Source organism: Stegodyphus dumicola, chromosome X2 (assembly GCF_044657685.1).
Source record: "Stegodyphus dumicola isolate Sdum_Otavi_A_Nest chromosome X2, ASM4465768v1".
NCBI lineage: Eukaryota > Metazoa > Arthropoda > Arachnida > Araneae > Eresidae > Stegodyphus > Stegodyphus dumicola.
The window spans coordinates 107662970-107684375 of NC_140781.1; the positions used below are offsets into that span (position 1 = coordinate 107662970).

Below are 21406 nucleotides of genomic sequence, written 5' to 3' on the forward strand. Positions count from 1 at the left end.
TTAAAGTAGATAATAGCTGACTGAATGCTTTATATGCTATTTGTACGACTTCTTAGGTGACTTGCCTGTTGCTTTTATGGGGATTTGAACAACAGCGTGAGAAATATTAGTTGCTTAGTTGATTAATTGATTTTATAAAATAGGGAGGATTATTTGGCTAAGCAAAGAGATGACTTTGTGGAGGTTTTTGGTGAAAGGAATATATGGCGGAATTTGATTTACACATGGGAAAAATCACGAAAGCACTGTGTAGTGTAGCTAGCATATTCTAATGGAGATGAACTCGGAAACTGGAGAAGGAAAATTATCGAACTTATACCGAAAACCAGATCGGACTTAGTTAATTTATTTAGCTTGCACATGTGAGAAAAATTAAATTCACAGCTATTAGGTTTTGCACAAATTCGTAAACAAAAGCTCAATTAATGCTTCATTTTCCTTTGCATTTTTTTTGGTTGAGCAGAATTAAGATCTATACCGGCAATAAACTGTTAGACTTTACATATTTATTGTTCAAGCTTAGCATCTAAAAGTCGATTTGTTTCATTTTTGTTCTTATTGATGAATGGATATTTATATTATCTATGACAGGCTATTATACATCATTTAAATATAATATAATATGTTTTCATATTAGACTTATAAGTATAAAAGTCTTCTTGAGTTAATAAGATACGTATATTTTCGGCTAATGATATAAACCTGTTTTAAAATTACCATTATATATTTTTTTATTATTCTGATTACTTTGCGTATACAGTACTTACGTCCATCTTTTGGATAGTTTATATAACCTTTCTTATGCAGACTGAAGTTTTACATTTTATCAAAAATATTCTTCTTTTTATTATATTCAGTATCTTTTACATGATAGGCCTTGGTTCAGGAAATTTGATAGTTTGGAATATTAATATTAATTGGCGCATAACTTCTTTGATGAAATCTGTGCTGATCTTCTGCAATTAAGTCTACTCGACCACCCTATGGTGATGAGGAAGCTTCGTATCTAAGTTTAGGAGGGCGTTTTGGCAATACCAGTAGGCTGTAGTGAAGCTCTTCGGTAATTACCTGTCGTTATTGCTCTTGCTAGCTGAGTACTAGCTGAAGTTTTTACTGAAAGAAAATTACGTTAATAATCCTGTAATAGCGGAGCCATCTTCCTAGGATTTAAATATAACTTTGATTCATAAATACTTAGAAACATTGTTTCTGTACAGTCATAAGTAGCGAAAGTAAAATTTTTAATTTCATAATTTCGAGTTGGAGTTCGATTGAAACTTTAGTATGCTCACATTGTTGAATTTACTTAACCTTCTGTATTGACAGGTAAAGACAGGACGAGAAGAATTCTTTTGTGTAGACTATTACAATAGAGTTCAAATTATATCAAATAGAGTTTAACTTTATAAGTTAAAAGCTACAACAAATTATTTTCAAGACAAAGAATATTTTGAATGGATATTTAAAGTTCCAGAACATTATTTTATCTAGTACTTCGTAAACATATACATATATATGTATTCGAAATAAGACGTTTACCTTCTTCACAAGCCAAAGTTGTTAATACTTTGCGAAATTAAAAGAAAGAGATAGAAGACAATGCAAGTTTAAACAAATTTTTTATTTCACACACACATCCAAATCAATGTTATACTTAGAGTTTAATCCTAACCACTACGAAAAATTTATCAGGAGAGAAATATTCATTTTTCAACGATGAGAAACCAGATATAATAGCGACACGCATAGTTTATAAATACGTAACATGTTATGATGACATATCCTGTTATATATACACTGTCAGTCTAGAAAGAAAACCGAAATTACATTTTTCTCAGGAAATTAGCAAGTCCATAGAAAATCTGATGTGCAACACTTAAGCAACGACATTAGCATCAAAATGATAAAATCAGCAAAAAGCATAAGCTAAATATTTTCTGTGAAGTGCAGGTTGAATTACTTACGTTCTTTGGCATTCTGTCGCAAGATCAGAATGGAGCAATTCGTGAATATTAAGCTTTGTTTCAAACGCTGTAAAATACCTGCAGGAATAACTGCATTGGTGTACCAGCTTTATGGCTACAATTATACATTGCGAATATACGTTCTCATACAGTTCCATTCCTTCATGGGCTGGGATAATCAATGAACTAATAGAAAATGTAGGCAGAATTATCACTATCGGTCCAACGCCGAATACTTGTTCAAGAATTTGGCATATAGAGAGTTTTAGTTTATGTCATTTTGGCTAAAATTTTAAATAAAAGGAAGATTGACCACTCAATAGTTTCCTTCAAGCTAAGAGAAGACACGTGATGAATGATGAATATAGCAAAGACGTTGCTGAAACGCGAAAACATAAAGCCCCTACTCTCTACACTGGTGTTGGGAAAATGCATTTAAAGTGAAGCATTTAAAGTAATTATGAAGATCTGGATGGTCATCGAGAACAAATGAATAAACAAGCGCGCATAACAGGAAAAGCGGAGTTTCCAGAAATAAAAAAATACTAATTTGTTTTTCCTGTTAAAAATCTTTTATTACCAGTTCGCTTCAGTAGATCAAATTGTCCCGGGTAGTACTGTTTGCATATTATGGAGTGTGCGTGGAAGAAAATATTAGAGGAGAATACAGAGAGCCAAGACGCTGGTACATTGCATGCAAATACTCCTGCTCGCAAAATAATCTTGGCATAAAATAAGTTTACGTTATCCAGGACCTGCCCTATTCACCAGATAAGATATTATTACATTATATTCTGTTTTACGAAATACGACAGTAAATAAAAATCGTTACAGTAACGATACTAGAGCCCCCCCCCCTTATGAGGGTTCAGCGAGATCATTCAAAAGACAGAGTTGCAAAAACCTGTCCATGCATTTGATTAGTTTAGTTTAGCGTACAAGCCATTGTACTGATGCAAAAAGAGCAAATTTTGAGTTAAAAGTTTGAATTTGGCAAAAAATATGTTATTTTGCAATTTATTCAAAAAAAAAAAAAAAAAAAAAAAAAAATTCGGTTTCTTTTCAGAAGCACTGTGTATATATACATAGGTGTACATTTTAGTTCCAGTTTTACATAATTAGCTAGATAAGTAAATAATTGCGTAAAGAAGTCACATAGTGCATAGACATACATTAAATTTAACATGCAATTAAAATTTTTTTAGAAGTATATCGTGTCACTACATGTCACTACGAGTAATCTATATGCTTTAATAAAGTGATGCAAACACACAGAAGTTCTTTTAAATGCATATTTAAAAATCAAGACAAATGTACGTTTATCCAGCACACTGATTACAAACACACGTAAAAATGTAGAATTAAGTAAAATATCCGCGATTATCTAAAGTTTTTTTTTTGTTGTGCCATTTGCATGATAAAATTCTGGTGTATGTTCTTCTGAAATTTGCGTTGCACAATGCATAACAGAAAGGATTAACGGTGCTGTTGATGTAGCACAGGTAATATGCAAAATTCCAGAGACCTGGAGTAATGCAATCATCATCGTCGCAGTTAGAGAGGGTTTTGTAAAGGACTAAAACGTTGTAGGGGGTCCACGTTACAGTAAATGCAAAGAGAATAGCGCTTAGCGTTTTAGCAGCTTTCATTTCTTGCTTCCTTTCTTGTTGCTTGCGCTTCTTTTTAGGTGCTCTGTGCTTCGCCACTTGCTTATGAACCAACTTTGTGTTCAGAGGAAGCCTTATTGAATCTACAGCAGTGTCAGTTGCTGTTACCAAAGAATCAGTTGTTCCTGGTTCATTAGGAGTTTTAGCATCCGCAGAATCACCTTCTTGTATAGACTGTATGGCATTTTCACTCGTTTCTTCATCTTCTATGATCATTTTAATTGAAGCCTGGGGTTCTCCCTCCACAGCAGCTGACTTCGGTGGAAGACGTATTAATATAGTATATACTGAATCTTGAGAATTAATGGGTGGCTGCGAAGTTTCAAGTGATGCTGCTGTGGTTGAAAGAGGTGATATTACACTGGTGCTTGCTGCTGAAGTGGGTTCGGGGGGCTGTACGATTGGAGTAGTAGCAAGTCTTGGCGACATGCCCGTTACTTGTCGTTTCCATTCCGAAGCAGATGATTCAAGTAGTCTTTGGCCATTTCTTTCTGTCATGGGAATTGCCTGATCATTAGCTTTCTGTGAAGATGCTGATACCGTAGAAACAGATTGAGATTGCAATGGAATTCGGTGGTCAAGTCTGAAACTCATGGAAGCTGTTCGAGAACAGGCCTGCATGGGTGTTTCGAGAGAACCTGGGGTTGTGACTGGAGACTCATGACTAGTACTTTCTTCTTCTTGGGGATCGCCTTCTCGGTCGATTTTGCACCAAGCTCGCAGCAGTTCGGTCATCTTGAGTCGTTTCGATTCTTTATTTTTAGGAAGATACTTTGAAGTCTCAACACAGAGAGATGTTGGTACATATGTTGTTTCCAAAGTATCTTCCAAAACGCAAGAATCCGTACGCAATCTTCTCGCTTCTTCGGCTTTTCTAGTTACTTCTGCATTATCAGGAGGATCATCACTTGATGTAGATTTTCGACTGTCTTCTTTCTTGCCAGCTTGCAGATGAGTCAAATCCTTTTGCCTTTGCTTTGTTTCTCTCCATATTCTCCAATACAAAATGCACATCACCGTAACAGGAACGTAGAAAGCTGCTAAAGCGGTGCCAAAAGTAACATACGAATTAGTTTCCAGAAACTGAATATAGCAGTGATTTTTCTTCACCGTTCTTCTACCTTCTATGTAAGGCCAAGCATAGATCCAAGGAGGCCAGAGCATGAGAGAAATGACCCAAGCGGATGCAATCATAAATGCTGCTCTTCGTGTCGTACGAAGAGCTCTGTATGTCAAGGGCCTTGTAACAGAAAAATATCGATCGAAGCTGATAATTAATAAATTAAGTACGGATGCGTTACTGTTAAGGTAATCAAATGCTAACCAAGTATCACATACGAAATCACCAAGAGGCCAAGTACCAATTAACAAATACATTGTAAACAAAGGCATTGAAATAAGTCCTATTGAAAAATCTGCTACAGCTAAACTCAGGAGAAAATAATTGCTGATTGTCTGAAGCTGCTTGTCCATTTTAAACGATATCATAACCATTATGTTTCCAATTACAGTAATGATGCTCAGGATTCCAGCTACTATGGCAATGAGAATCATTTCAAAAATAGAATATGGTGGTTTTTCTACCCGAACTTCGCCAACTAAACCAACAGTAACATTAAAGTCATTAAAATCTAATGATGTCAAAGATTGTGCCGTAGTAGTAGAAGTGCTAAGTGCATCTGCAGATGGAGTAACCATGATGTCCACGTAGAAAAGTAGGAATTCAGGTCCAAAAAATTTGAAAGTACTCTGAACTTGGTATAGTTTAACTTGTTAAGAAAATACTTGTGTAGAAGAATCTGTATAAAGAAAGAAAATTTTTGAGATAATTAGTATAAGATCGAATAATAAGCTAAATGCATCATATGAGATGAAAAGTAAAAGTAAAATTTACAAGTTTATTTTAATTGCTGTTATTTTAATCATGCATCCAATTCGTATATTTATTTCAACGATTCTCTTAACGAATGCTAAAAAGGAATAACACAGTGCACTGAAATGACTGCAATACAGCTCACTGTGTTGAAGTAAGTATGTTTCAATAGAAATTTTGATAACCATTAAATTTTACGTTTCATATTAGAAAATAAGAAATAGCTCGACAATCAGGAAATGTAAGAAACAGATTTTCAGAACTTTTTTGATAAAAAAAGAAAAGGATAGTTATGTAAATTTCTATTTAGTTTTAATAATAGTTATTTTAATTTGTTAGCCTTTCTTGAATTCTCGTATTTCCATTTGCATTTCCTCGTCAGGATGTATTTGAAGTAGGTGAACGTGATTTAAACTTATAATAAGGTAGTTCCCTCCCTCCTTCTCCAGCATGCCTTCGTGGTGTAACGGTAGCACACTCAGCGCGTATTCGAGAGCTCCAGGTTCGAGTCTCGGCAAGGGCATTGCACATTTTTCACGTGTCTTGCTTCCTAATGACTCTACAAAAATCCTAATGACTCTACAAACTATTGGAACGAAACTGTTAGACCAACCGTTATTTCGCTAGTGAAAGTGCACGTTTGCTAGTTTTTCTCCAGCTGTTAATCTTAGTAGAGGCAACGCATCCTTGCCGTCTAGTTAGTATAGTGCCGGTGTAGGTTTCTGAGTCAGCCTGTTAGAATATGTTGAATTGTATAATCCGGCACTACATCTTTATCTTTAAATTTATTGCTAAATTAACTTTCAAGTTCTCACCGCAAGTAGTCGGTGCTGTTTCGTACACAAATAAATTCGTGCTTTCTGCTAGAAAGTTTGTGATCAATAACACCATCTTTTACCCCCTTTCGTTGGTTGTGTTTATCTTCATGCTTGTGCGAGAAGTCACAAGGCCAATACTTAAGTGATCTAGTTACCATTTTATGGCAGCAAAACGTACGGGATCTCAAAGTTAAACAAATTTACTTGATCAATTTATTTAATTTTTAAAAGAGAATATCGTTGCGCCTTTTGCGAAATTCCTCAAAAATTAATCAATATTCTCAGTAAAACTGATTATGTTGATTTTCCTCACAATGTTAAACGCAATATTACATCTTTAACAATATTACAGAAGAGGAAGGGGCTATACCAGAAATAAGCCTAGACCACCTGAAATCCGAAGAGAAAGAAATAGATTGAAAAATTGGTAAGAAAATTTATTTTTTTATTTCATGAGAAACCGGGCTTCTGTCCGGTTGTGACTCACTCTATTGATACGGAGAATACCCCTCCAATCCGATCTAAACCTTACCGGTATGATAGAGTCAAAGAACAGATTCTGGAACATCACACACAGAAGATGTTAAAAATAAAATCGCTGTGGCGAACACTAGTCCCTGCGCAAGTCCGGTGGTCCTTTGCAGAAAGAAAAATGGGCTACCACCCGAGCACCCGGACGCGTACAGGTTTGCAGTTGATTATCGCAAAATTAACAGCATAACAAAATATCCTACGTATCCTCTAAACATAATTGATGAAATCATCAGAAAAATTCGCTCTATTAAATTCATAACAACGTTAGACCTAACGTCTGGTTATTTTCAAATCGCTGTAAAATCGAAGAAGTCGAAAAGAAAGCGTTTATAACAAAGTCAGGTATCTATGCCTTCTTGAGAATGCCATTTGGTTTAAGCGAAGCCCCGGCTACATTTCAAAAAGCCATGGATATAGTTTTCAGGCCAGTTTTGGGTAAAAGTACAATAATTTACCTGGATGACATAATACTCATCTGCAAAACGATAGACGAACACATTAAGCATTTGGAGGAAGGTTTTGCCCTGCTTAATGAGGCCGGTTTCAAAATAAACCCGAAGAAATGCAAGTTTGCTGCCAAGAAGTTGTGATACCTTGGGTACAAGATTTCAAGCAAGGGTATCGAGACCGACAATTTCCAGATATTAGCAATTAACAGCTACCCTCCCCCAAACACGGCTAAGAAATTATCTTCAGTTTTGGGCTTGTGTTCCTATTATAGGGTATTTATTAAGGACTTTGCGAAAATTGTCGAGCCTCTTTTGGTGCTTAAAAGATAGAAAACGAGATTTTCTTGGACAGCCGAGCGAACACGGCTTTTGAACAACTAAAAAATGCCCTAATTAATGCCCTAATCCTCAAATTCCCAGAAGGGGAACAAGATCTAAAGATTGCTGCGAATGCATCCGATTACGCAATTGGTGCGGTTCTTTCCCAAAAAGGGCAGCCGATAGCTTTTTTTTTTCAAAAACTCTTAACTCAACTACTCGGCAACCGAGCGAGAAATGCTTGCTGTTTTATTAGCGGTTCAAAAATTTCGCGTTCTCGGAATACTTCGGAAGTTCTCGGATAACAGTATATTCGGACCATGCGGCAGTCGGTCGCTTGTATTTGGGGAAAAATCCATTGCCGCGTCTGATACGGTGGACATTAAAACTACAAGAATTTAATTTAATTACAAAACACATGCCTGGAAAAGAAAATTTAGTAGCCGATGTCCCTTTCAAGAATTAAAGTACATGAGGAGGGGAGTACAGTCAAATGTTCTATGCTCATTTCGAAAGTTATTGAGTCCCGTGAGTCTGTTATTGAAGAATTAAGAAAGAATCCTGAATTCAAAGACATTTACGCATATCTTAAAGATCTTGGAAATTTTGAACATGTAGACTTAACAACTATTCGCGAGAGGGCGGGGCATTACGAAATAATTGATGAACTACTATTTTACACGAAATTAACAAGTGAGAGTTAAGGAATAGAGTCCAGTGATCCAGTCTACGTTTAAATATTTTAACAGAACTCCATGACTCCCCGATGACTGGAAATCTTGGAATTCGAAAAACCTTACAGAGGGTCCGCGAAGCGGTTTATTTTCCGCAGTTACAGAGGGCAGTTGCGGCGTATGTCAGGTCGTGCCATTTGTGCCAGTTAGTAAATGATGTTAACTACAGCCCGGTCGGGTATTTAAAAAACATAAAGACCATTTTTCCAAATGAAATGGTTGGCTACCCTAGAACAAAAATAAGTAAAAATAGATATTTGTTAACAATAGTTGATCATTTTTCAAAATGGGTAGAAATAGTCCCTCTTAAACAAGCTTCAGCTAAAACAGTCGCAGATTCATTTTTAAATAAGCATATTTTAAAATACGGGGCCTCAATAAAAAATAATATAAAATAATGGCAAACAATCTGTTAGCACTATATTTAAAAATCTTTGCACAGGACTTGGCATACGCCATCTAAAAATGGTACCATATTGACCGCAATCGAATATTGAGGAATGCGTAAATAAGAATATTGCAAAAAATATTAGAGGATACATAAAGAATTATCACATGAATCATGTGTCAATGAGTCAAAGAATCATGTGTCAATGAGTTAGGTTTTGCCTTGAGAACAGCAGCTCATGATACTACACAAAAGACCCCCGCAGAGTTATTTTTAGAAAGAAAGCTTTTAAAGCCTTTAGATAAGCTGTTTTTTGTACAGAAAAGGCAAGTAGAATTCAAGTTAAAATAAATACAGAGAATTATCGATGAAGCAATTAAAAACTTTAATATAGCAAGGCAGAAACAGAAGTTCTATTACTATATAAATAGAAGGGAAATGGAATATACAGTGGGGCAGAAAGTATTAAAAGTAAAACACTCATTATCTTCCTCACCCATAAAACAGGGTTGCCAAATTTGAGCCCATGTTTGAAGGGCCGTATATAGTGGAGAGAATAAAGGAAGCTACTTTTTATTTAAAGGCCGAAAATGGACAGCAAGTGGTTAGAAATATTAATCAGATTAAACCTTATTACAGTCGTAATGATTTTCAGGTTTTACAGGATTTATTGCAGGATCCGGGAAGTAAACAAAGAATTCCTCCAAGTCAGAAGCCGAGCTGGAGTCCCCCAACAGCAAAAATGAAGCAGACGGAGAAACCGGAACAATCACCGGCCAAGCAGATTCAATCAGGAAAAGGTTCAGGCTCAGCGAAACGGAGGAAAATAAGGCCTACGGACGAACACACCCAAATAGAGGATTCAAGAGAAACACCAGTACCGGCGGCGAAGAAAACAAGGCTCGCTGAGGAGGTTCCAGCGAGACAACAAATTCAACGACGTGCGGAATCAACGAAAGAAAGCTACGTTTTCCCGCGGCAACGACCACTAGGGAGGATCAAGGAGGACCAGATTGGAGGAAGACAAGAAATAAAAGACCAGTCGATACAGCCGTGCCAGACTAGCAAGAAAGAGGTCAAAGCGGAAGATGAAAGACCCGGAAGAACGAATGGCCCCGCCAGAGGTTAAGAGGAAACTTCAGTTTCAAAACCCGCAACCGTCCCGGAAAAACCCTAGGTTCATCAACAAAGGGCAAGAAAGGAAAAGGAATGGCGGAAACGGCACGAATCATCGAAGTCGGAGAAGAAGGCTGGAATTACTAAGATACCCAACATTTGAGCAATTCTGTTTTATCAGGATTCTCCAAGTCGAATTTATATAAATTGTGATGATGATAATTTAAACACTTTCGTTGAGGAAGAACAGTCGATTTTAGAGAAAATTAAGGAGGTTCACTTAAAAATTATTCATAAGTTAAAGATCGACAAGGTCGTAAATGCAAATAGCGACAAACCAGCCGAATCAATCTCTGAAAGTTTAAAGTTACCAAAATTACCCCCATTTAGCGGAAATTTAACAGAATGGATAACATTTAAGGATTTAAGACACAATAACACGCCGAATAAATACTAATTCAGAAGTCAAACAACAAAAATCAGCGTTATATTTACAAAATTTTCACAGGACTAGTTTCGATGGTTTTACCGAACCACCATCCTCAGCTGCAAAACCGCAAATGAACAAGATAGGAAGTAATGATTAGATAAGATAAGAAAGCCTGAACAAGAATAAGCAAGTGGCGCCATCTGTTGGTGAAACCAGAACTAAAACATAATTTCTTTAAAGGCCGAAGGCAAAGTTGGATTGGAATTAGGATCGTTAACTAGAACAGAAAGATTTTTATGAATGTGAAATGCCTCTAGAGAATCCAGTTCTCCAATGGAAGATGTTTTTTTGAATAATTTTGGTAGCAGAAAAATTGAAAGTGTGATTTTCGGACCTACAATGTTGAGCAACAGAAGACTTCTGTGTTTTCTTTTTTCTAACATATGCCTCATGTTCCTTGACGCGAAATTTTAAGACTCTCTTAGTTTGCCCAATGTAAATTAAACTACACTGGCAAGGAATCCTATAAATACCCCAGGAATTCATATCCGGAATGGGGGACCTTGAGTATGCAATCTTATCTAATCATTATTTCCTATCTTGTTCATTTGCGGTTTTGCAGCTGAGGATGGTGGTTCGGTAAAACCATCGAAACTAGTCCTGTGAAAATTTTGTAAATATAACGCTGATTTTTGTTGTTTGACTTCTGAATTAGTATTTAAAGATTTATTTAACTAATGTTTGCAATAATCTAAATCTTTCTGGATTTGAAAAAAAAAAAAAAAAAAAAAAAAAAAAAAAAAAAAGAAAGAAAAAGAAAAGATAAGTGAAAAATTTCTTTGCTTATTTTACGTTGAAAAATTCAAGTTATATCATGTAGTTGTAAGTTGCTAAATATTGTTGAAAGAAGAAAAGTTTTAATTCGCAAATAGCGAGAACTTATTTGTAAATAGATTTTAAACATAAAGATTTTTGTGTTCGCAATTTGGCGAGAATCTAGTAATAAATATTTTTCTTAAAATCTCGTAAGTTGCAAGAATTCAAGTGTGAATATCTTTTAGTCGGAAAGACTTCTTTGAATAGCGAAATTTTGCTAACTTAAAGTTAAGATTTCGTGAAAAGATGGTAACTTGTAATTAAGCAGCTATGACTTTTGATGTAAAGTGAATTTAAAATGTGATGTGTAAATATCTGAAAATGTCTATGTTCAAAGTAGAAATGTTAAATATCAGTATTAAAGTGTTTTAAATTTAAACTTGTACAAAATATAAATTTTAGCCAAAGTGCAAGTGAATTTATGAAACAAGTGAATGTTTTAGTATATGTGTGTTTAATGTTAGACTCTCCAGCTAACACTTTAAAGTTAAATTTAAGCTCTCGCTTAGTAAATTAGGAAAGAGTTTGTACACAAGGAGTTTTTTCAGGTGTAGTAAGTCAACTTCAACAAATGTTAGTTGTTCGCGGTATCACAACATGAGTACCCTAAGTACATTCAGAACAATTTCTGGAGAGCATCGGGGGAAGGGAAGTTTAAAGTATGAATGAAAGTTGTATGAGGGCCAAATGATGTCAGTAAAGGAGTAATTGTAAGAAAAATGGAAATTTTTGTGTAAAAAAAGTACTAATACTGTTTCCTTCCAGATAAATTGGAAGGACCAAGAATAAATAACGGAATTAAACGCAAGGAGAAGCAGATGGTTGTTTATTCCAATTGAAAATTTGTAAAATTCAAATTTCTAGTTTTAGTTTAGCTTTAGATTTGCTGTAAAGTTGACCCTAAACACAAAAGTTTAAAGTGAAAAGTTATTTATTGCTAAAAATTAGAATTATTACTTTAACGTTAGTAAGTTTTTCGATTTTAAAAGTCTTAAACAAGGTCGTTGTGACACCTTATTTTGAGATTATTTAAAGTCTGGTAGGCAACACTGTAAGGATTACGTTAATTTAGCTAATTTATCTAACAGTTGATTTGAGTTAAAGTTACTTTCCTATCCTTTCTTAATTTCAAGCTTACAACTTCCGGCCAGAACATATTTTTAGAATCGCGTTTGAATTCAAATGAAGAGACGTATTTAACTGTGAAGTTCTACTGATTTCGTCAGAGAGAACCAGCGATTCTGACTAGCGCGCACCGACCTTTTTAGGCTACTCTCTCTTAAGCTACTATTATTACGCTCGTTCGTACTTTAGGCCTTTGATAGCTTCGCCGTTATTTAGCGTTAAGGGGCCAACTCTGTTAGATTCTTGATAGCTTCGACTATATCTTTTCTAGTTAAGATTAGTTAAGTTTAATTTCTTAGTTTCTGAGTTCGAGCCCGAGTGGAGGCTTTATTGTAAAACTCCAAGAAGGAGTTCTGTAAACTTGATTTGGAATAATAAAGGGTATTTAACCCTTCCCCAAGTTTTATTTTCTGTCTCACGAACTCAAGCGATTATTCGCTTACCAGTTCTTAAGATTCTTCAACTTTAACGGTAACTTAAAAATACACAGGTTAGAACCTTTCAATTTTAACAATTTCATTCTCACATCAACTTAGTCCATAATGAATTAATTTATGCTTTACTTTATATTATCAATTATTTATTACTTTAGTCCATAATTAATTCAGCCTGTGATTAAAACATGCCTTGTTATTACTTCTTTTCTTAATTTTAAACTTTTCCCTTTTGAACACAGACTAATGTGATCTCTCCTTTTTTGATAAAAGATCGCTCTTTTTAAAGCTAATTATTCAAGGTTAAAAATCAAAGTATTACTCAGCTACTCATTTGTGAAAAATTCCAATTCATAATTTGTAAATCTAAAGGCTTTAAAATCTTGAGATCACTTACATTTATAAAACAAAATAAAATTTATTAGTTTATAAAAGAATTGAAGATGCATGTTCATACATTTTTGTTACAGAGAAAAGTCCTCAAAATAAGGCGAATAGTAATGAAAACGTCAAGGCAAACATTTGAAATTATTAGGATCCTTTTCGGAGATGAGAAACTGTAATAATAAATGGTTTCTTTTCTAGTATGATTAATTCGAGTATCACTTATTTATCTTACTATAATCAACAGGTTTTCTTCCGACTGAAAATAATCGTACATATAAGTAGTTCAAAAAAGATCGTTTTACAGCAGCTTTAATACTTTATGTTACTGTAGAAAAACGAACAATAGTGAAAGAGGTATTCATCGAAAAGGATCTAGAATTGAGTGAAAACTCTCGGTTAAGTGTTTCGGTGTATGCAGACCATTTAAGACTAGAAATTCATGCTAAAACTGATCAAAAACAGCCGACAAATGGAAACGGGTAACAAAGGACAAACAGGTTTCAACAGGAAAGTATTTCGACGATAGAAACGCTAAGGACAGAAAAGGCAAATAGGAAAATCACAGAAAAAGAACATAACGGCAATAAAGGCTCACATTGTAGAGAACAGGCGAATACCTGTGCTTCAGATGTTCAATGTAATAGAAATGCACAGGAAATAGTATGTAACAGTCTTTAAACATACAGTAAAATGAACGCGGATTAAATTTCCAATATTTTGTAAAGAATGAATGAATCAGTCCTTGAAGTACTTTGCTACAGACGAAAAGGAGTGTGAAAACTTCCTTCTGGCCATTGTTAAAACGTGGTGTTATAACTCTGAAATAGCAACTGTTACACGTGATATCAGTGCAAACACATGTAATTGGTAATTCCTGAATGAACCTTCACCATTATTACTCACGGAAAGAAATGTTGGCACTTTATTTTAATTATTGTGATCCAAATACTGCTGATTAGTTTGTAATGTATTTCTGAGGGCGCACGGGGTCATAGTGGTTTGAATGCACTGACAACCGATAATAGAACGATAAAATTTATTTTCACAAAAGAAGGACTTTTCAGTTCTGAACTTTTCGGAAAAGTACTTGCAGAGTTCCTCTCAGTATGATAGAGCACAATCAATAGTTATGACTTTAAACTACTATGAACCTAAAACAGAACGCGATGCAAAGCGCATGTAAAGAACGAAGCTCGCACGGAGATCTAATTTTGAACTAAAAACTGAGAATTGATGCTCTCTTCGGTCTTATACAGTTTTCCTTTTGGCTACCGAGAAAACTCTAGTACCTTCCATATCCCTAAATTACTGGAAGACATGTACATTTATAGTTACATATAAGGGCCGAATCCGTTACAGTTGCATAGGGATCAAATACAATTATTGAGTTACAATAGCAAATACAGTTATGCAAGAGCCAGGTAAAAATGTCGCAAAACATCGATGTCGAAAAATGTCGCAAAACAAAACGATCGCCAAGTTTGGCCTCTTTTGAAGATTTCTAGCCAGATGTGGTGACAAAAATTAGTTGCCAAAACCCCTGCCAGCTTGGCGATATCTCGCCAGTTTAGCGAGATAGGCATTTACCTCAATGTTAAATAGACTTGCTCCTTGCTTTTCCAGCAGAGCTTCATTCACTTCTTTTCATGTTACATTTTACAAAATTCGTAACAGTATTTTATGCTAATTAATTAATTATGATTTTTATCTTTAACTTCTTCCTTCTTTAATCTTACCAGAATACAAGTTAGCTTTGAGAGTTTACAGGGAATTGTGAATCTTAGAGAGAGTTTCTGGTAATCGCGTCGAGCTCTTAGAACTCCTCGCCAGCTCTATTTAAAAATGATATTCTTGCTTTAGCATTCTCACGCTAGCCGATAACTTAAACGTACGCTCCAGTAAAATAATATAGCCAGCTTATATGTTACGCTCCTGTAAAATAATTGAGCCAGGTTATATGTTATTTATTGAATATGTAGTCTTAGACTACGTTAAGAGCGTATGAATTTTATCGTCTATTTTTGCTTAATTTTAATAGCCACATGTGGTGTTTTTTCTTGTATGTATTTTCTCGTATTTCCCTTCTGTTCGAATTAAACTTAAAATAAAAGGTTATATAAAATTTTCTTCAGTATTTTGTGAATATTTGAGACATAGCGATAACTCGCTGTCTTATTTAGTAGGGTCTGCAAGGCATTAACTTAATTTCTAGATGAATAGCAACCCTACAGACTAAACAACACGATGCAGTATGAGTAGTGAATGGTTACGTGAAATGTTTGAAAATGTGTACACATTATACTGACAAAGAGAGTTAACAAAAAATATTTTCTTGCATGACATCGCACTGCCGCCATTTCCCAAGCAAATTTTGTTTGCCAAATTGCCATGGGATGTACAGTTGCGATTGAAACGTTTACTTGCGACTTTTAACTCTCTAAGAGTATTCAAAAGGGCCCCGCTTTGTAACCATCAGAGAAATTATTACTGTTTGATTCATCCTAGAACTTTTATAAACTTTTGATCATGCCGCCTGTTCGTTTGTATCAAAGCAGGATGTTTGCCTAAATGTCTATTGCAACGATTTCTGGTTTTAGTTTATCCTCGTCATTGCGTTACCTAGTCGAGGTTAATCTCGTCATTGCTACCTTCAATCGAACTGAATCATATGTATAAAATTATTTCATAACTAACTTAAATGTTGAGGAAGATCTCAATAAATGCCTCAGAATACAAATTTTATATTTCAGTAAAAGTCCAAGCCTTACAGACTAGTCAAATTAATTTTTTACATAACTTCTCAAACCCTTAATGAAGTTAAACTTTCAGTATTCATTTAAATCAAGTAGGAGGTGACTACATACTTCAATATCTTAACTATTAATTCCCCAGATCCACTTCAAATTATAAAGATCTTATAAATATAGCAAAGAGTTTTATGAGCTTTGGGAAAAAGAACGGTTTTAATAATATGAAATGTTACTTTGCTTTAATATGGTCCCAGCAAAGCAAACGTCCAATTAAAAAAATTTGCAGTAGGTTTCCATAATTTAAATGTAAACTCTTTCTATATAACTGGAAATGAATACTGCAGAAATTATTTAACATTTTAAAATTTAGCGAATAGCATTTAATTTATATGAATATAGACAAAAATTTATTTGAATGATCTTTATTTATCTATTTATTTAAGGTACCTTTCTCTTATCTCCTGATGGAAAAATTTAAAAGTATTGCGGAAACAGGAAAGAAGTTAAAGCAACGTAATGAAAGGCATGTAAGCCACTATGATTTCTAAGTGACTATAAATTAAGATATGCTTCAAAAGTTTTCTGTTTCCGCTTTGATGAAAATGTAATAATTTTGTTTCACTTTCCGCTGACAGATTAGAATATTCCATGAGATAAAAGTGATGAAACGAAGAGTATTTTATTTCGTTTATGTAAAGTGAGGAAAAGATATTTATTTCATTTCTATGCATTCATTCATAAATCTATTTGAACTAAATCATTTAATCAGCCATTTCGGTAGGAATTCTTGTATGAGTATTCTTTCATTTAATAATAGCACTGTTTATTCAGTCATCCGATTATACTCAGCTTATGGAGCTTCAATTTATTATTTTAATTGGATTTTCTTAAGGAAGTCTTTGTTAGGTTTCTCGTAACTATTTTGGCTACATATCAGCGTTTTCTGTCACAAAAGTGTCCACATGACTTATAGTACGATAAAATAGAAGTTCATCTTTTGAAATATCCTTGATGATAAGATATTTTAATTCTTAAGCTAATGTTGCTTTATATTTATAAAAGCTTTAAAGGAGGCTTGGCTATCCGAATGAATATTTACTTTATTATTATTTACATTAGATGCCACACTTCCCTTAATGCTATGAACTCAGGTTTGAATAGAGAAATGGATCACCTTCACTAATCCAGCTGTTTGAATAAGCATAGAAAGCAGCATCTAATTATTTTCTGTTTTTGAACCAGCTGTATAGATGGCATATTCCTGATTAGATAGTAATATAACATCCCAGGCAAGAGAAACGTCTCCTGGAGGTGGTGTTACATGAGAAACTGATTTTATTCTATATTTCTAAAAGAAAATTCTTCTGCAAAACAGTATACTATTTATGTCCCATAATATCAACTAGAACGCAGTTACTGTGTCATTTATGTTTTAAGTTTACTAACGAATCATAAATTATATTAATTCTTTCCATTCTATCTCTTTTCGCCATAACGTTCGCTCATTCCAGAATTTATGCAGGTTTTGAAGGTCAAGCAATTTTACTATAACGTGTAGAATTTTATAGGAATGTGAATGTTTTGGCCTGCTTCCTTTGCTCTGCCAATAGGAGCTGCCGAGATTGGTTTAGACTGAAGGTAGATCCTGCTCGGTAAGTGTGGATTCGAAATTCTGTCATGTTCTACACCATCTTGTACTTTCTGAATAGGTTAGATTTGGATTTTTAACTTTATATCTTTTTAAAACAAAGCATTGTGTTGAATCTGGGTCCAGGTTGGCTGGAAATTTTCTGTTTGTATATTTTAATTTAATCATTCACAAGTGGTGAGATAGAATAAAGTGTTTTAATTCTGTGACTCTTTGTTTGATGGTTAGATATTATGGCGGTGAATTCAGCTCGCAGAACACTTAGATAGCAAACTAGAGAAACTGCAGTTGTACTAGATAAGTAGTTGGAACAAGCTCCATTTATTATAACACTGTAGAAGTTTATGATTCCTGGTAATGTTTCCGTAAATCTCTATTTTATTATAACACGAGTCAGATGGCAATATTTTTGTAAGTTTAGGCTTTGGAGCGTTTTAGTCTAGAACCTCGTGTTAACAAGAAATTCACATTTTTTGTTATGTTATTTGGATGATCCAAAACACAGGAGGGCTATCTGCCTAAGGAGAAGAATGACCGTTGTAGAGGACTTTCTAAGGGGAACTGGTTGTGTTCATGTTACACATGGAAAAAAATCCCGAAAACTAACCATAAAGTTGTAGAGACATTAGGTATTTTTTGGAAGTAAGAGAAATGAAAAATGTGCAACGCCTTCGCCGGGAACCGAATCGTGGTCTTCTGGAATACGCGCTCAGCGTGCAGACCACCACATCACGAAGGCATGCCAAGAAGGCGGGAGAAATACCTTATATACTCCCCCTTTTAAAGGGCGACAGGAGTTTCAGGGAATCCAGTCGTCAAATCCTGGCTGTGGAGAATCATCACCCAATACCCTTTTTAGTTCGGGCGTCACTGTAGAGAATCATGTACTTTTTGGAAGCAGGAGAAATGAAAAATTTGCAACGCCTTCGCTGGGAATCGAACCGCGGACCTCTGGAATATGCGCCCAGCGGGCAGACCACCACACCATGAAGGCATGCCAAGAAGGCGGGAGAAATACCTTATACAGTTCGCCCGTTTCTCTGAGATCAAACTCGGGTCTAACTTGCAGTATTTATAGATCAACAGTTCTGCCACTGATGGGACTCGCACTTTAGTACATATCATTCTAGAGCTCCGATACTAGCTCACACATCATCGGAACCATCTAAGAATCTAGATACGGAACTTTATAATTAGTATAAACCTAGAATCAGGAGTATTAGGAATCTTCAAGACGAAAACTAGCACGTACTGAAGCATACATGCAGGAACTACACTAAAAAATAGAGTAAGAACGATCAAGCATTTTCCCTTTTCTATCATGATATAAATATTTTGTATTGAACTGATGTAAAAAACAGGTTCCACTAAAGAGTCCCATATAGAAGCATAATACAAAGAAAAGAAAAGAGGAGAAGAAGATGCCCTTTCGTCTCTGATAAGCTCTAACAGACATAATAAGACGAAATACACTCACTTCCAAAAGTTAAGCACAGAGAGGAAAATGCTAATTTCCGGAAGCCAATCAGAATTGAAGAGGATGCAATTCGCTGCAGAGGTAGATGGAAGTATACAAATATGTTAGGTAACAGCCAATCGCGCTTTCATGTCAAGAAATATGAAAAAAAGGCAGTCTTATAAGAAGTTAGCTTTATGAAGGGTTACAGAAGTTGACTGTAAGTGCTGATAGAAGGTGTTTAAAACTTTCGTACAATTTGTTTTCAAGACAAGCGTGTTTCTATGACTTCCAGAAGACGAATGGAAGATTCTGATCGTTGGTGTGCTGTGGGGCGCATTGAAGTAGGACAGTCGATCACAGATGTTGCTCTTTTCTTCGGCGTTCATCATTCTGTAATTTCACGTTTATGGAAACAATTCCAAACCACACAGACAGTTGTCCGAAGGCCCGTAACCAGTCGCCCAAGGGTAACAACCCCCGCGGAAGATCGATATATTGCTATTGTAGCCAAGCGGAATCGCACAGCGACCTCCACACGTGTGACATCTATTGTTACAGCGTCCATTGGTAAAGCGATATCTGCAGCTACTGTGCGCCGAAGATTACATATAAGTGGACTGTACGCCCGGTACCTCGAGTTTGTGTTCCTCTATCCGTCCAATCAAGAGGGGCACGATTACAGTAGTGCCGGGAACATGTCAATTCGAATGTGTCTGACTGGGGCAATGTCATGCTTACTGATGAGTCAAGATTTTCTCTGGAGCCAGCTGACAAGCGTATAAGGATATGGCGTGAACAGCGAACACGGAATCAGTCCCAAAACATCACCGAACATCACGCATTCCGAGGCGGAAGCATTATGGTGTGGGCAGGGATTTCGTTAGGATACCGCACCGACCTGCACATCTTTAAACGGGGTTCTTTGACGAGCGTCCGGTATCGAGATGAAGTCCTAGAACCCATGCTGAGATTGTACGCTGCAGCAGTTGGCTAAGCTGATTGCTGAGCATTATCATCGGAAATATTTACACGTAGGTTCGCAAGCATTATTGTGTTTTATGAGACAGAAATTTTGGCCATTACAAGGTAGGAATTTAACTAGAAAGATTACCCATGAATGTATAATTTGTAGTAAAAATAAACCAGTCACTATCAAACAAATTATGGGGTCATTGCCTGCAGAGCGCATAAATCCAAGCTCACCCTTTAATCATGTCGGCACCGATTTTTGCGGTCCATTTTTTATTAGATACAAGGGACAGAGGAAAGGAACTCTTCATAAGGTATATTTAGCTCTTTTCATTTGCCTTATAACAAAGGCAATGCATCTCGAACTAGTGAGTGAACTCACCACTGACGCATTTATTGCCTTAAAGAGATTTATTGCTAGGCGCGGAAAATGCTCAATCATTTTCTCAGACAACGCAAAAAACTTCGTTGGCGCAAATGCCGAATTGCAAAGAATTAACAATTTAATTAGAAATCCTGACAAAAAATTAGCAGATTATTTAGGTGAAGAAGGAATAGTATGGAAGTTTATTCCCCCACGGACACCTAATTTTGGTGGACTATGGGAATCTGGAATAAAATCCGTGAAATACCACTTAAAGCGGATTGTAGGTAATGCAAGGTTGACTTTCGAGGAGTTATTAACTGTAGTAACTCAGATAGACTCTGTTTTAAATTCTCGCCCTATTACTCCCTTATCTTCCGATGTAAATGATTTAGAGGCATTAACACCAGGTCATTTTCTCATTGGAAGACCCTTGAATGCTATAGTAGAACCCGAATTAATTGATATACCTGAAAACAGACTCTCAAGATGGAAACGAACTACCAGATTTGTCCAGTTGATATGGAATCGTTGGCATAGGGACTATTTAAACACACTACAACAGCGTTCAAAATGGAAGGTAGAACAAACGAATATTAAAATAGGTATGCTAGTACTAGTTAAGGAGGATGAGCTTCCTGTCTGTAGATGGGTGTTAGGGCGCATTACAAGAATTTTTCCTGGAGTTGACGGTAAGGTTAGAGTAGTAGAAATACAGACAGCAAAGGGCATCATTAAGCGTGGAATTACAAAAATTGCAATTTTACCTCAAGAAGAAGCTTCCTAAGTTAGTTAAGTCTTAGCTTATTATTATAAAACTTGTATTGTACATTGTATTGTGTATAAAATTTTGTATTGAAAATTGAATATTATTATATTGAATTAAGAGAAGTTATTCGTATTGCATTATTGTATAAGGTAGTAATTGTACAATTTTGTAGGTTATTATGAGTATTATCGCACGAAACTATTGGAAGTAACCCTTCAATGCCAAGGGGTATGTTAAGTCATTAAGACTATTTAACTGTAAGATTACGTCATTTTTTCTCTTCTTGGCGCCTTGCATGGCGCAGATGTTCATTACAGCAACCCTGTAAACGCTT

The 21406-nt window shown here is 35.5% G+C and overlaps 1 protein-coding gene across 1 annotated transcript in view; it reads right to left on the bottom strand.

The window, feature by feature from the left end:
- Nucleotides 1-1602: 1602 nt before the first annotated feature.
- Nucleotides 1603-21406, bottom strand: part of mAChR-A (muscarinic Acetylcholine Receptor, A-type) — a 443302-nt gene continuing 423498 nt past the window's right edge. Inside the window, exon 7 of the mRNA XM_085809061.1 lies at nucleotides 1603-5430. Within this exon, the coding sequence (XP_085665187.1) occupies nucleotides 3326-5329 (2004 nt within the window). The 5' untranslated portion in view covers nucleotides 5330-5430 and the 3' untranslated portion in view covers nucleotides 1603-3325. The remainder of the gene's footprint in view (nucleotides 5431-21406) is intronic.